Below are 16,982 nucleotides of genomic sequence, written 5' to 3'. Positions count from 1 at the left end.
CCTCTATTTTCAAGTTCCATCTTCGTTATATTTTCTTTTCTAATTGTTTCTGTCCCACTGTGCCATCCTGTTGTATACTCGAAAATAAGAAGAAGGGACCAATTTATGACGTTTGAAGTGGTTTCTAAATCACTTTTTTTCGATTGGTTATGTTTCCTTCTTCTAATTGCAAAGAAAATATCTTCTGTGTCTCCTAGGAACTCCCTGAAGACAATTGTTGCCTTGAACCAGAGGAAAAACATTAAATTTATTACCAATTGAAAAAATATATAAATAGAAAGTTATTGCAAATCGTTAAAAAAATAAAAACATTAGGGCGAGACCACAATTCTCAATCTAAGCAAAGCTCATAATCCAAATTAGTTTTTGGGGTTTGTCACTCGTAAAAAAAAATACGTGGTTTAAATATTTAATATTTTGTTTTTATTACTTTTTATTGTGTTTCTATAATAAAAAAAAACACAACATTTATGACGTGCATTGTGGTCGCTTTGCTGCCGCCTCGCCGCCACCTGTTATGAGTGTCGTGAAAGTAACTTATCACATAACTTCGAGACAGAAAACAAAAAAGAAGTATTCACTGACGTACAAGCTCTCAGATGAAGTCCCCCCCATCATGCGTTTTTAGTTCAGATGAAGTTCCCCCATTGTTTTTATATCTATAGATGCACACGCACAAACTGTCAAGTTTGGTATTCTCGATTCATCTCGCCGAACAGGTGAATTCTTCCATCATTCACCATCATCGCATCATGCATGACTGACACTTTCGATTTTAACTTTTGTTTGTTTTCTTCGTCGAGGTCATTTTCCCGTCTAATCCTATTATGTCAGTCAACTCATTATCATATTCACATATTGTTTTGAGATGGGTGAGAAACTATTTTTTGACAGTTTAATGAATCGAAGCATAAAAACATGATGGCTGCCATAATTTTGTACAAGCGTCAATTTGACAAAATCTGTGTGTATTCCATGTGACAGGTGCATGACTTGTTAATGATTTACATTTGTCATTATAGTCATTAAATTCATATGCGATAGAGGAACATGGGATGTGGTTGATGTAAATTAATTTCCGGTTGCATTCAATTATAATTACCTGATGGTTATTTGGATTATTTTGATTAAAGCAGCTTAACGTAATTCAGTAAGCTGTTTGTGTATAGACACAAAACGTTTTGTTCTTGATATTGATTGATGTTTTTAAGGCAGGAGTTTTGTGGTTTGGTTGAATTCCTCGATTCCAACTAATTACATAATTTAAGAATTCCAATTGACTATTGTTTTGAGGTTATAATTAATTGACAGTATTTTGTAAACTTCAAATGAATCTGACTGACATACTATATGGAAAAATTTGCTTGCAATTTGTTTGTGTGTTGTCAGTAATTTTAAAACCAATTTCCTTAAAAAGAAAAATAATTAATTACTTCCTAAACAAAAAACAAAACGTGATAAATCAATGATTATTTAATTGAGAAACGTTCGAAATATTGGCAACAATTACGGATGTATACGTACGAGTATTGCGCAATAGAACAAGGGCATAAGTCATTTTTGATTATTATTTAAAGTCCATTTGGTTTTGCATTTACATATTATAAATCTAAGTTGTTTTTTTTTTGGTTTTGCATTATGTAAGTTTTATTAGTCATTTTATTTAGCAACAAATAGAAACTAAGCACGTATTTCCATATTAAATGTATATAATCGTTCGGTGGAAAATTAAAATAACTCGTTAGTTGCACGTTACAATAATAATAATCATTAATTACAAGTCTTTATAAATCTCGTTTTGTAAATTAAATGATGCAAGAGAAATTTATTGATATCGAGTGTAATACATTTATCGGAAACTGATAAGTTTCGAAATGGAGTTTTGTTTTTTAATAATGATTGAAGTACAAAAACAATGGGGCAACATTTTAAACAACTTATTGTTAAGGGTTTAACAATACCTAGTTAGCAATTTGCTAAATATTTTGCACTTTATCAAGTGACTCCAAAATGTTAAACTTTTCTTTTGGCAAATTGTTAATTGCCTTTTATTAAAAGACGAGAACCTAAACATGTCTAAACAGTGACAGATCGTGAAAATAAACTAAACAAATACGCTAAAACGGACCAATTAAATAGAATTCCTAACTGTTCTTATAGGAAAATGGATTTATCAAATTGCTAAAAGTTAAAGTAGCCATTATGTGATTTTAACTTCACCAAATTATTGAGATATTAAAATCGGTTAAAATTAGGTAACTCATCTTATAAGCTAAGTTAGTTACTAAAAATGGCCTTAATATTTTACTAAGTCGTTTAAAATGTTGAGCCAATGTGTTTTTTTGGAATTGCTGTCTGAAAATGGAGCCGTTCTTTGTTGTTCTTAAAGCCAAAGTTGATGTTTTAAAAAGTTCGGAAAATTACATTCTGTACCAATATGTTTTGATTTTAAAACAAACGATTTGTAAACAATTTCCTTAAGGATCCGTTCTAAGCAAATTTGTTCGAGGAATGATCAAATTTGACATAAATATTATAAAAAAGTCCAAGATATTTAGACTTATAATATATATTTGACTATTGCTAAGCCTTAAAAATTTTGAGTCGATTTTCTTTCTTTTGTTGCACAAAAAGACAATTAACCACAGTTTTCCATATACAAGTTGAGATCAAATTTTAAGTTTTAGGTGTCATGGCAAAATATTGTTAACTAAATCATTGATTTTATACGCACGATGGAAAATGTTAAACAAAAATGAAAAACATCAAAAACTTGTCAAATTAAAGCTAAATTAAAAATTGAAATTGCTGAAAGTTTTGTGTGTCTTTATTTTTTTTAAATTTGTGAAGTTTTCCAAATGAGTTTTGGGCGGTTAACTTTCACAAAAACAACTCATCCGTTTCTGGTAAATTCTTATATTCGGAAAAATTTAAAATTCATCGAAACAAGTGTTCGAAAAACTCGAGAAAATACTAGTAAAATTTGTAAAAAATTTCAAATGTTGTTTTTTAGAATCATGAATAGAAAGTAATCAACCTTTTTTTTAAATCAGCATCAACTTTTTCTCAACTCTACAAAAATGACATTGTTCTTTCTTATCATCTCCACGTTATTATCTGTAAATATCAAATACCCTAAAGCTTTGAGATATGCTTTCAACGAAGACGTTTTTCGAAATTTATATGCTGTATGGTTAATAAAGACTTTCTTACTGAGAAAAACCGGAATAAGTTCAAATAAACTGGCAAGGCCTTTAACGGTCTATAACCAACTAATTCGACGCATTGAATTTTTGCTTGACCAGAAATTACGCCACAAAATAGTACAATGTGCCAAAGATGGTAAAAATGTCTGCCCTTTTGTAAGAAAACATACGTAACACTGCGTTATCGTTTTCGGCACCTTTCCTCATTTCAAATGATACTCATTTTGAAAGGGCTTGTGGCCTTCAATGAGTGACATGACTCCTTCTGTACTTGAGAGCGTAAACGATTCTATGGGACGAATCTTCTTCCGCACTCGTACAGTTGCTAGAGTACTTAATGATCTCCGCTATTGTTCTTAAGAGGTGTTCTTCAACGATAGCAAAACCACTGCGTAAGCTTTTCCATCCTTCCTTTTCTACAGGTCACTTTCTGAGTGGATGGAAAACAGCATTTGTTGCCCCTGAAGAAGATGAATCCACCTTACCGTCTAGCTATCGTCCAATTGCACTAACGTTCCTTTTTTCCTAGGTTATAGAAACGTCGTTCACTTTTTAGCTTAAGAAACGTCTTGAAGAACGAAAGCTTTTTAATGAGGTCATGGTTTTCGTAGCAATAGGTCCACTGGTGATCCTGTGATTTTTCTCACCGAAACATCGTTTTGGGAAAATTAAGATCATTGCACTTTATATTTCAAAAGCGTTTGATAGAGTTTGGCACCAAGCTCTCTTATTGAAAATGCTTGCATTTGGTATTGATGAATCTCTTCTTCGTTGGGTAAGAAATTACACTTTGGACCGGTCAATTTAAACAGTATTGGATGGGTTAAAATTTGATAACCACAAAATAAACGCTGATGTGCCTCAGGGCTCTGTTATGTCTCCGACACTCTTCCTTAATTTGTTACTTACTTACTTAAGTTGGCGCTACAGTCCTGTGTGAACTAGGACCTCACCCAACAAACGTCTCCATCAAGCTCGGTCCCTAGCTAGATGTCTCCAGTTTGGTGACGTCACTTTCCACTTGTGCGCGCCACCTGATCCACGGTCTTCCCCTACTGCCCTGTCCTGTGGGTGTAGATTCGAAGACTTTCAGGGCAGGAGCATTGGTTTCCATGCGCCTTACGTGACCCAGCCATCTTAGTCGTTGGACTTTTACCTTTCTGCCTAAGTCTACGTCGCTGCACAGCCCATACAGCTCGTCGTTCTATCTTCTCCTCCACTCCCCTTCGATGCATACGGGACCGTAGATCACACGAAGAACTTTTCTCTCGAACCGACCCAAGGTGCTTTCATCCACTTTTGTCATAGTCCATGCTTCTGCACCTTATAGCAGGACGGGGATGATAAGGGTCTTATATAGCGACACTTTGTTCCCTCGAGAGAGGACCTTACCACTCAATTGCTATCTAAGCCCAAAGAAACAGCGGTTAGCAAGAGTTATTTGCGTCTGATCCCAGCTCTATTATTGTTTTCTGCGATTACAGCGGAGCATAGGTAGATGAAGTCCTTGACTACTTCAAAGTTACGTCCGCCGATGGTGACGTTTTGACGTTATTTTGTTAAAATGATATTTTGTCTAAAAATACTAACCCACAAAATTGTTTCGCTGTTGACAGCACTCTCAGCTTTTAATATTCGTTTTTAGATTCTCATCCTTGTTTTTCGGGCTTGGACTACCAAGAGCAGCGTATGATAAACTCATTAAATTCTAATCTTGACAGCATTTCAAATGAAGAATCTTGCATTGAGGAGACTAAACGACTTTCAGTTCACTCCACTTGTTGATCACATATTTAGTATCGCTAAAAACACTGCTAAGGTTAAAGTTTTTTCCGACGATCCAATAACTTTGTTACCCCTTCTGATCCAGATATAATTCACAAAGCTTTTATTCTTCCAAAACTAGAGTATAATTCTAATATTTAAGCTGATGCCCCAATAACTTACTCGAGTCTTTTGGATAGAATTAAAAAGAGAGCTGTAAAAATGATAGAAGATCTTTCTATTACTGAGATAGTTTTTTACTTGCGACATATGGGAACTATATGGCAAGTTTTGCATTCGTGCAAAATTTCGAACTCGAGATTTTAATCAAACATGATATTACGATGGTAGACAAGTCGAAAAAAGTGGGTCCCGCGATTCCGTCCGGTCGGTTTTGTCTGTCTGTCCACGCTCCTACAGCCTAAACCATTGGGTCTATTGAGTTCAAACTTGGAAGTTAAGGTTTTGAGCAGATTCGCGTTAGGCGTTTTTTTCATTTTTTTTTTAAGATCAAAACTAACAGTGGCCACCATACAATTTTTTTGGTCAAAAAACGAAAATTCGAATTTTCTCAAAAACAAACCGATAGATTTTCTTTAAATTTTCTCTCAAATTTTATTTTTAAACTTGGCTTCTTTTAATAAGAAAAACAAATTTTTGTATTGCTCAGGAAACGTACCGCTCATAGAACCGTTATTTAGTTTTTTAATTTTCTCAGCAATTTATTAACCTATTTCAATAATTTTTTTTCTGAATAAGCTCTTATATTGCCTTAACAATATTTGATTATCAAAAGTGCAATTTTTTATTGTTTGGATTTTTAAAAAAATATTGAATTTTTATTTTTCAAAATTCGATATCTCAAAAACGGGTCAACATTTTTTTACGAAATTCAAAAGTGTAGCGTATATTAACAATTTCTAAATAACTGCCTACCAAAAATATTTTTAGAACAAAATTGAAAAATTTTATATATAAAAAATTAATTTAAAAAAAAACCGCTCTAACGATTTTCATAAAAAAAATTTGAAAAATAAAATGTTTTTTTATTTATGAAATGGCATTTAAATTTTTAAAGACAAACTTATTTTTCGGGCGAAATTTGGAATCTTAAAATAGTTTTTTTTTTAAATATTTTAGCTGTGCATGAGCCCGAAATAGCGCATTATTTTGACAAAATTGTAATTACATTCCTAGCTTTTATCTAAATAAGTGCATTGGGTACATATTTATGTATTTTTATAACTTAAATAATTGTAAATACCAATATGTGATTTTAAAATATTATTCTTTACGAATAAGGTTGTTTCACACATGATTTACTTTCGTTCGCCTATATAAACTTAGTACAAGTTAAAGAAACGGGCCAGAAAGAGTATATGGATTTTCTATTAGAATGACTTTTTCAATGTATAGGTACACATTATACCTATTTATAAAGGTATTACGTACAACTTCTACAACTACTGCTTACGTGTCACTTCATAACTAAAATCCAAAACGGTCAAAAGCCTGACCTTAAACAACACATGAATAGCAATTTCTTGTACCTGTACGTATGCTTGTTATTTTTTGTTACTTTTTGTTATTTTTCTAAACTTTAAAAAAATAAATAAACTGAACGTAAAAACTTCGTGTTAGCGCTGAAAACTTATAGTAAAGAAGGAATGTAGTATGTACCTTTTAGCTACCAATAACATTCCTTCATTATTATCATAAACATGTCCTTATCTATCTGTCTGCATAAAGCTAAGAACGCCAATGAACTAATCTTTATTGGTTTTAGACATCTACCTGCAATCTAACTACACAACCAATAGGCGATTGCTTTACAATTTAAACATTCATGGTCTGCCTCTTTCTTATCTTATTTATTTTCCATCCTGGTTCTTCTAATATGAAATTACAATAAAGCTATCCAAAGGAAAAAAGCTTTTAAGGAACAAGTTGAATCTATATGGAGAACGCATAGTAGCTTTATACATAATAGAAACCATTTTTCATATACAAAGATCGTACCCAAGTAAAAGCAGACTTATGAATTAAAATTAAATAAAAACAAATATCGGTAAAAGATCCTAAACAGCTGACATGCAAAAGTGTCTTTCATAACCTTATTAGATACAATATTAAGCCATTTTGTTTTACTTTTCCGTTTTTTATATAAAGTGCATTGATATAAAAAAAACAAAAACAAATTTATCAACCTTAAAGCCTAGTACATTTGTGAACCATCTCGTGAACCCATACAAATTTCAGTTTTTGGTCCACCCTTGAGCTTGCTCGTGAAGCTGAGTGGAGAACAAAGTGGAGAGTTTTCGTTCACGGGCAATTCACGTGCAAAATGTACGGGAACTGTTGGTGAAGCTTTGACATTTGGTTTCCGCATTTTAAAGTTTGTGGCTGCTTGCGCGTTGTTCTAAAAAAATGTTAAAATGGTGTCATATGAAATAGAATACCTATTTGAAGATTCAACTGATGAAGTTGACGATGTTCACAAAGTGTACCAGTGAGCAATGTCAAAAGTTCACTTTCTCCACTGGCGAACGTTCACTTCACGAGGAAGTATGTACTAGGCTTAATATGGAAGCTCTTTAAGTGAAAACATATACAAGGATAGACTCAAATATGAAGGAAATTGTGTAGACTTTTTGGGTCGAAAATGAATTATATCCCTTATTCTGCTGACTGCTTATAGGAATGGAAATAATATTTTTCTCTCGCTCCCGCTGAATTTCTCCACTTTCGATACCAACGCCATGCCAACGACTCGGCATCTGGTACTAGTTGCCCTAAAAGTTTCTTCTCATGAGAGTACTATGGTTTTCATATACAAAGGTCGTGCGGTTTTTTTTGACAAATTAAATGGTATTTATGTCTTTGAAGGCAAACTTATTTTACAGGTAGGTATATTTTTAAATCTTATATAAGTACTTTTATAAAAAGACTTTTTGCATACAGGAGCAAGTTCGTGCGACCCAGTCGTGCATTTTATTTTCTTGAACACAGCTGCAAGATTTGTATGCCTATCATTGTTTTATCGAAATTTTCAAAATATCAAGTTGTATTCCTGACATCAAACAATTTAACCGTAATGCCCGTACTTTTACGAGTACTTATCAGTTTACCCTTGAACCTAACTTCGTACGTACCATTTAGTATATAAATTCTTTCCTTAGCCGCACTGTACGAATGTGAATTCTTTCTTCAGCCGCACTACACGAATGTGGAACGTTTTACCAGACTTAATATTTTCCACTCATAACAATGTGGATCGGCTTATCCTTTCTTTTCCTGTCCTTTCCTTCTAATTGCTTTTACTGTGTTTAACCCTTATTAGGGTATTTGTTGCCCCGTTTTTGAGAACTTACTATGAGAAAAGGTTTATGTTGATTTCTAAAAGTATTGACAGCAACAAAACCTTGCATGACGAATTTTAAAATTGACACATCTTTTTAACATCATTTTAACGACAAAATATTGATATTGTAATAAAAATTCCGAAACAGTTAATAGCACACTTCTTAAATATTTTGTATTCATGACCTTGATAAAACCAGGACAACAACTTAACATAGACCTACTTTCATTTCAAATTGCTAAAATATCTTCATCTTCATCTAAAAACCTGAAAATCTTCAATCCCAATTAGAATATTCTCATCAAAAAAGATTTGTGTAAATCATCACTCATCATTCAAATAAAATCCATAGAGCAATAAATTCTACTCTTTAAAAGGTGCAGACTATACAAACCCGTCAAAACATGGCTCATTTTATTTATGGTGATAATAAAGCGATGATGGGAAAGAAGTTTTGAGAGAAAGTTGTTGGTTTTTGTTGTCTTCTTTATAAATCTACACACAATGCGCTTAAAATATTATTTTTTTGCATTTTTAAAAATTCATAAAAATAACAAAAATATTCAAAAATGTATCATCAAATTTATCAACGCAATCGTTACTTTTTTATTAAGAATATTTTACGATACAAATTTTCCCACATCAATTTTCTTCTTTCATATTGTTTGGTTCTTTAATTAGGTTTTCCAAAACTTTTTTTGTGCACCTTAAAAAAATCCAACCTCCAGTGATGTATGTATGAGGAAAAGATAGAAAAATCCGCATCTCAATCAAAGCTTCACTGCGCGACGACGCAGGTGCCAATGTGCTCTACATTTGCACCTTCACGTTCACGCACTGCCATTCATTATACCGGTCAGTATACCTTTTTATGCCATAGAAGCGATTACGTATCTTAACCCGGTTTTTACCACAAATTTTATTTGCATCTTTTATTTTCCATAAACATATCTATCTATCTGCTGCTGAAGTTAGTTCCTCAATCGTCCGTCCGTCGTGGGTCGTCGCGTAATCAAATTGTTATCCAATTTGTTTCGATATGTCTTTCTTTCGCATGCAGTGCAGACGGACGGTGAAAGCTTAATACACTGATTTATGAGCTATACATAATTGTACTTAACTATCTCATACTGTACCTTATCTTTATCTATAAAAATGGTGGCAATAAACAGCAACAACAAAAACATATCTAAATTTAAATTTAAAGAGACATGCAAATTGTATAATCAGACATTTCCCTTAATTTTGTGCCCAAGTCATGACCATGATCTGTGATGTGCAAAAACTGTGCAACAACCACTTAATTCTTAAAAAAGATATAGAGAGAAAGAGATAGAAATAAAAAAGTATCTAGGACACACTAAGTTCGAGTGTAGTACTCATACAGAATGTATTTAGATTCAAAATGTATGCTAGAGTGCTAATCGAGTTATGTTGCATTTAAATATACTCTTTCTGGCTTCATACACATTACGTAGAGGGAATTAATTCAAAAACTCTTTAACGGAACACAGGCATACATTCAGTTTTAAGTCTTCGCCCGTCACCCTCTTCGTCGTCTATCTTCATAGTCAACAGAAAGTCCAACTAAACAAAAATTAAGTTAAAGTTGCCATACCAGCACACATTTAGATAATTTGCAAGTCAGTTAACATCAAATGTCATTTGAACTGTCAAAGTGACAGTCTTACACTTTTTAAACTAGACTCTTGCAACACTCTCGTGCGCTTAAACGCGTCAACGAGCAATATGGTCATAAAGTGTGCGTTGTGCACTAGACTCTTGCACCATACCGTATGACATACCGCCAAAGACCGTGCTTGACGTTTGTGAGACCTATTTGACATGAACTAAATTTGTATCTATAAATTTGATAGAGTTTTATGAATTTTAAATGATGTGACTACTGTCACTGTGATAAATCTCAAGATTCTCACAGGCACCTATAGCAGATTATACAATAAGAGAGTCAATAAATAATCCGAATTAAAATTGACGGTCATCATGAGTAGATTCACTTACAAAAATGTTCTCGAACAAAAATAATAATGGTGGCAATGAATGAATACGATGGGGGGAATTTTTAGAAAAATCTGAGAGATGAGCTTTAAATTTTGTATGACTTTTGCTGCTCAATTGTTTTAGATTGAAGCTTCCCTCCAAATTTGATTTGTTTTGTTTTTTTTTTCTATACTGTGCAATGCCATTTCAAGGTTTTAAACCTTGGTCTCAGTTCATAGTGCTGAGCCTACAGTATGGTTTGCAAGAAACATCAAATATGCTTTTAACTTAAGATCATTATAATTTTTGTTTTCAATGAGTTTAACAAAATTCATTTTAATTTTTTTAAGAACATTGAAAAATTTGTAAATTTTTAGAAATCGTCGGCGAAAAGCAAAATTTCCCCAAAAAGTCCTATAAAGTTAAAACAATTTTGATTAATTAAATAAGAAAGGTATGAGTTATATGTCAGTAAGTGACATTTTAGGCAGTCGTCAGTTACACAACAAATTTGTGTTTTTTTATTCATGTAATAGCTGAACCTGTGTATTAGGTGAACCCTCTTTCGTTGGTTTGAAAATGAAGACTGCAAACAAATGTTTTAATTCAAACAAAATGGATCTTAATAAAATTACAATTTAAAATAATAAATATGATTTAAAATCATAAAAATTAAAACAAAAATAAACCACCATAAGTGTTCATATATGCGTTTTGCCCCGATGTAATGGTTGGGCTCATCATAAGATGACCATTACACCTTGTCTTGACGCATATTTTCTCGCATAAATCAAGATTCCATATAATCGGAGCTTAATAGAGCTACTGTGAACTATATTGTTGCTACAAGTCTTCAAAGAAGATATATTGTATCTATTTATATATCTGTCACTTTTGACATTTGTCACTTTTGACACCTGTCACTCTTTGCAACTGCACCAGGTAACCTACCATCTGCAAGACCTCTATTTTAATTCACTAGTTGTTAAAAAACACTTTGATTAACAAATAGAAGTAACAGCATTGCTTATGAGCCTTTGAGAGCTAAAAATTTGTTTGCGCATCCAAATGTTTAGAATTCACTACAAAAATGCTTTGCGGGCCACAGAAGCATTGAAATAATTCCAATTCTGTTGAAACAACTAGTAGCATTTCTCTCCCTAACAACCATTTAATAGCTCTTTTTTCTACAAATGCTCATCAGTTTACCTTAAACGTATTTTCAAGTACATATAGAGTTTAGTTTTTTAACCGTACTTTACGAATGTAAAAAGTTTAAAGCGAATCCTTTTAAATTACATATTCCTAATCATCTTGATAGTACTCTATTTTATAATAACAAGTTATCTTTTTTCTACAAATGCTCATCAGTTTACCTTAAACGTATTGTCAAGTAAAGAGTTTAGTTTTTTAACCGCACTTTACTAATGTAAAAAGCTTAAAGTGAATCCTTTTAAATTACACATTACTTTTTATATTGATAGCACTCTATTTAACCATAACAAGGGGTCTTTTTTCTACAAATACTCATCAGTTTGCCTTAGACCTATTGTCAAGTTCAAAGTTTAGTTTTTAACCTCACTTTACGAATGTGAAAAGCTTTAAGCGAATCCTCTATTTTATAACAACAAGGGCTGTTTTTTCTACAAATGCTCATCAGTTTACCTTAAACGTATTGTTAAATAAAGAGTTTAGTTTTTTAACCGCACTTAACGAATATGAAAACCTTAAAAAGACTCCTTTTTAATTGGACTTCCATTATTTTCCTAATAACACTCTATTTAATCATTACAAGGGCATTCATAACCCCTTGAGTGAGGCCAAAATATATCAACAAAAAAATAAGCCCCTTAGAATTTCAAATTTTAACCTTACAACATTTAACTTATTTTGAAATGCCTTAACTGGGTCTTTTTGATTTAATCCTTCTTATTTTTGTAAAGACTCACCGTACCGTGATTTTGTGTTTTAAGGGTAAACAAAACCCCCTAAGTGTAAGCGAAATATAAAAACATACATTTGTACTTTTTGTTCAGTAAATTTTGATTACATTAAAATAACTTTGAATAAAATATCCGTGTTTGAAGGTAAATCACGTTTATACAGTAAAAGACATTAGAAATACAAAAAAGTGGGCGTGGCTTTAAGTTGACTTGTGTTGTGTTTTTTAATAAAATTTTACAATTACAGCTCTATTATTTTACATTTTTTTAAGTCTTAAGGTTGTTTTTCTTAAAGAAGTTATGTTTTTTTTCGATTTGCTCAGGTTAAAAGGGCAAGGATTGAATGTAAACCTCCTTTAAAGACCAAAAACTGGCCATTTGAATTATTTTTTTGCACACACTTCGTGTCACATGGATAGAGACAAGCTTTTTTCGTTTGGGCCCAGGACAGTTTTATGGCTTCAATAATCTCTTCGATTTTTTTGTTTTTGTCGTCCTCCTTCGTAGACTTCTCTTGAAAGCTATCTCCAAACGTTTTCCATGGTGTTCAGGTCAAGAGAATATGGGGGCCATAGTAATAGGTTAACCTTTTGCCCCTAAATCCAGACTTTTGTTGCACGTCTGGTTTTATTGGTGCATTATCTTGTTGGAAAGTCCATCGTTGTCCACCAAATAATTCAGAAAATTGCAGAAGAGCTCGTTTCCAAATCGATTTGTAAGTGACTGTCGTCATTTAAGAGTTTAAAAATCCAACTCCACGGTCCTGTTATAGGTGATTGCACCACCTCCTTTGTTGTGCCTTTTTTCGAGGTAGAATTCTTTCCTTCTTATATCATGGAAATAACAGCTATATTATTGAGGCCCGTCCAAATTGATTTTTTTTATTGGAAAAGACGATGGCATGCCAAGCTAGGGTCCACCTACAGTGATTTGTTGCATAATGAAGGTGTTGGTTCTGGCGTGTAGCATTCTATGGTGGTTTTTCTTCAATTTTTGGTGTCGTTTATGCCCTTTGTATCACTGAGCGACAGTCGATCTACTTTTACTAATGGAAAACCTCGACTTTAAAGCAGCTCTCACTATCGCCCGCCTTTCCTAAAATGATGTTCCTTTCTTGACTCTTCCTTTTTGTTTTTTTACATACCTCTCAGAGTCTTTGAGGTGATTGTATACAACATTTCAACTTCTTTTATTTTGTCTAGCTATAAAACGGATGGTTTGGCCAAGATCCGGGTAAGCTCGAATTTGGCCAAATTCCGTCTTGGTTAGAATCTTACTTCTTGATTCTATCAAATTAATACTCGTACTAATGTAAGGAAAAAAGCTTGTCCCTATCTATATGACACGAAGTGTATAATTCAAGAATCAGTTTTCTTTATTTATACTGTACATCTTCTATGAAAAATCATTGAAAAATTTCATGGACATTTACATAACAAAAGTAAACCCTACTTGCCCCACAAACTGTAAAAATGCAATTTTTTCTTCGTTCTCATCATAAAACATTTTCACAGACACTCACACATCCTCCGCTTGAATAAAAAAAAATATAAATAAAATTTAAAACCAACAAAAAAAAGAACAATAAACAATAATATTTTAACAGCAACTTGTTCGCATGATCACCATAAATAAAATATAAAAATTTGTATTTTAACAGAATAATTGCAATATACAAATAAATAAAAATGATGATATATGAGGTTGACTGACTCATGCAATTTGAGGCTGTAAATCGCGTTTATTTTGTATATACAATATAGCCGAGATATATGACTGACTGAGACTAAATTACTAAGTCTGACTGATGTTGCTGCCTCTGACTGACTGCTGCTTACTTGCTTCGTTGAGTCATGAATATTCAAATAAAACCACAAACAAATAATGCACGCCAAATCGATTTTGAGATTGTGAATAGAAGATCAGAGCTTAGCTTAGTTGTTGTCTGGAGTTGGAGTCGGAGTGGAGCTTAATCCCTCCCAGTCTCCCAGTCTGACATCCAAACTAAGCTAATCATTCTACTTTTTCTTGCAGATCAAAAATGAAACTCTTTTGGCCAGATTACAAGGAGAGCTATTCCATAGCTTGAACACTCAAAATGGATAAAAACATTTTCTATTTTATTATTTTTCAAATTTTAAAATATGAGTATTCAACAAAATATTCAACGAATTAAATAAAAATGTGAACTCACACGAAAGTAATATCAAATTATTACCGCGACAGAGAAAAAGTGAAACATATAAAATAATTAACATAATTATTGTTTAAAGAAAAAAAATTAAACTAAAAATTGAAACCTGTAACACGAAACCAAAGAAAACAAATTTAAAAACTAAAAATAAAATCAAATTGTAAATAAAAACCAAAACGAAATAATCCGAAATAAAATAAAGAAAAAAATAATTTAAAATTTAATAATAATTCATAATGTCCGAAATGGAATTAATTGACAAGCCAAATTCTGAATCCTTTCTTCAATATGGAAACGAAAAACCACCACCAATTGTTGTTGTGGTCGGTGATGGACGCAGTCGAGTGCGACGTGTCGTGCGAACTGCCACGCGTCATGTGACTGTTGTAAGTTATTCGACGCGACACAAAGAGACCCGAACTCACACATCACATCATGTGACGACTGTAAGGTAAGTTTTATTTTAAATTTTCATAATAATAAGAATTATGAATATGTACGTACCTATCTATAAATTGATATTGATATGAAAATGATATGAAGTACATATTAACGAGGCATAACCATATCACTGTGGAACGACCGACAAGACGACTTCGACGACGCGAATATCATATCCGATGCAATGCGATGACCGCATGCAATATGCATTGATAGGGGGGAATAATATATTAATTTGTTTTTTATAAATTCAACTTATTTGAATTTATCGAAGCTGACAGGTTTTATGTCCAGGGGTTTGTGTTCTGTTGTTATCGGATGGAACTGATGTGTGTTGTAATTAATTAATTAATTACACTTTAATCTTTATTATGATATATGAGTTGTTCTTTTTTTGGGACAAATCCCATGTTTACGCCAATAATTCTTTTTAGTAGCAACTTAAAACATGTGAATGTATGTTTTTGACATTTATTCAAAATATCATTCGAAATTATTCCATAGAAATCAATGCAACATGAAAAAGAAAATAAGAAAATAAATAGTACTCATACGCCCCAAATACCGATTAAAAACTCAATGATTGGGAGACATGTGCAGCTTAAAATAAAATGATTTATAATTCTACGCAATGATGTTTGAAGTAGTGTACTTACAACGTTTTCAAAATAATCATAAACAAAAAAATCCCAACATTTAAAAGAAAATTGAAAAAAAATTACACATACGCCCCAAATACCTTATTTAAAATTTGATGTTTGGGGAATATGTTGCTTTAACTAAAGTCACAAAGACTTTTAATTGCACTTATTATTTTTTATTGACATAATTAAATGAACCGTTAAACAAACAAAAATCGACCTAAGAAATATCAGGAAAAAAAAGTACGCATACGCCCCAAATGCCGATTAAAAATTCAAGTATTATTGGGAATGTAGGGCTCACAATACTATGATTTATAATTTTACGTGATTACTATTGAACGTGTACTAACAACGTTTTAAAAATGATCATAAACAAAAAAACTTCAACATTAAAAAAAAAATTGAAAACGAAAAACAAAAGTACGTATACGCCTTGAATACCCAATTTCAAATTTTATGTTTGATGAATTTTTGACTACAACTTAAGACACAATGATATATAGTTGTACTTATTATTTTTATCAACGTTTTAATATTAACTCGAAAACAAAAATTTCAACCTTAACAAATCTCAGTAAGAAGTACTCATACGCCTCAGATACAGATACAGATATTCTACAAGTTTATTACTGACACCTATGCCCCGAATACCCAATCTTATATTTAATGGTGTTAGGAATATGATCCTTCGAAACAAGACACAATGACTTATAATTTTACTCATTATTTTTATTAACATACAAAATGAAGCTTAAAACAGGGCAAATTAAAAAAGTTTAGAATAAAACGGCCGCATGCACCCCAAATTCCCATTAAAAGTTCAATTATGAATAATTGGAAATGTAGGGCTGAAAATGCTATGATTCTATAATTCTACGTGATTATTATGTAGTTTTTATCTACAACGTTTTACAAATAATCATAAATAAAAAACTCCAACACTTAACAGAAAATTTTCTAAGTAAGAAAAAAGTACGCATACGCCCCAAATATCTAATTGAAAATTTAATGTTTGAGGAGTATTTAGCATTAACAAGAGACGGAAAGACTTTTAATTGTACTTATTATTTGTTTTAACATACACAAATGAACCCTTAAACAAAAAAGTTCGACCTAAGAAAGATCAGAAAAAAAAATACGCATACGCTCCAAATATCTATTGATTAAAAATTCAATTATTGGTTGAAATGTGAGGCTCAAAATGTTATGATTAATAATAGAACGTGATTATTATTGAACGTGTACTAACAATGTTTTCAAAATATTCATAAACAAAAAACTCCAACATTTAAAATAAAACTTGAAAAATAAGAAGAAAAAAGTAAGTATACGCCCGAATAAATATTCCAAAAAAACATATGTAAGCTGGCCAAGACCAAGCGCCCTATACAACTTTAAATGACATTCTCAATTTGAAGCCACCAAAAA

The 16,982-nt window shown here is 32.1% G+C and overlaps 1 protein-coding gene across 6 annotated transcripts in view; it reads left to right on the top strand.

The window, feature by feature from the left end:
* The window catches only part of LOC129954253 (IQ motif and SEC7 domain-containing protein 1), a 467,024-nt gene that overhangs the window by 337,782 nt on the left and 112,260 nt on the right, over positions 1-16,982 (top strand). For 2 of the 6 annotated variants that reach the window (XM_056068042.1, XM_056068039.1), the window contains exon 2: positions 14,310-14,920. The exons of 3 other annotated variants lie outside the window; for them this stretch is intronic. In XM_056068042.1, coding sequence (XP_055924017.1) covers positions 14,706-14,920 — 215 coding nt within the window. In that variant the 5' untranslated portion in view covers positions 14,310-14,705. Of the gene's footprint in view, positions 1-14,211; positions 14,921-16,982 lie in introns of those variants that run through there. One more of the 6 variants, XM_056068038.1, reaches the window with a different exon arrangement.

Source organism: Eupeodes corollae, chromosome 1 (genome assembly GCF_945859685.1).
Source record: "Eupeodes corollae chromosome 1, idEupCoro1.1, whole genome shotgun sequence".
Lineage (NCBI taxonomy): Eukaryota > Metazoa > Arthropoda > Insecta > Diptera > Syrphidae > Eupeodes > Eupeodes corollae.
The sequence above is the reverse complement of the archived record's forward strand: the minus strand, read 5'-3'. Positions and strand labels throughout refer to the sequence as shown.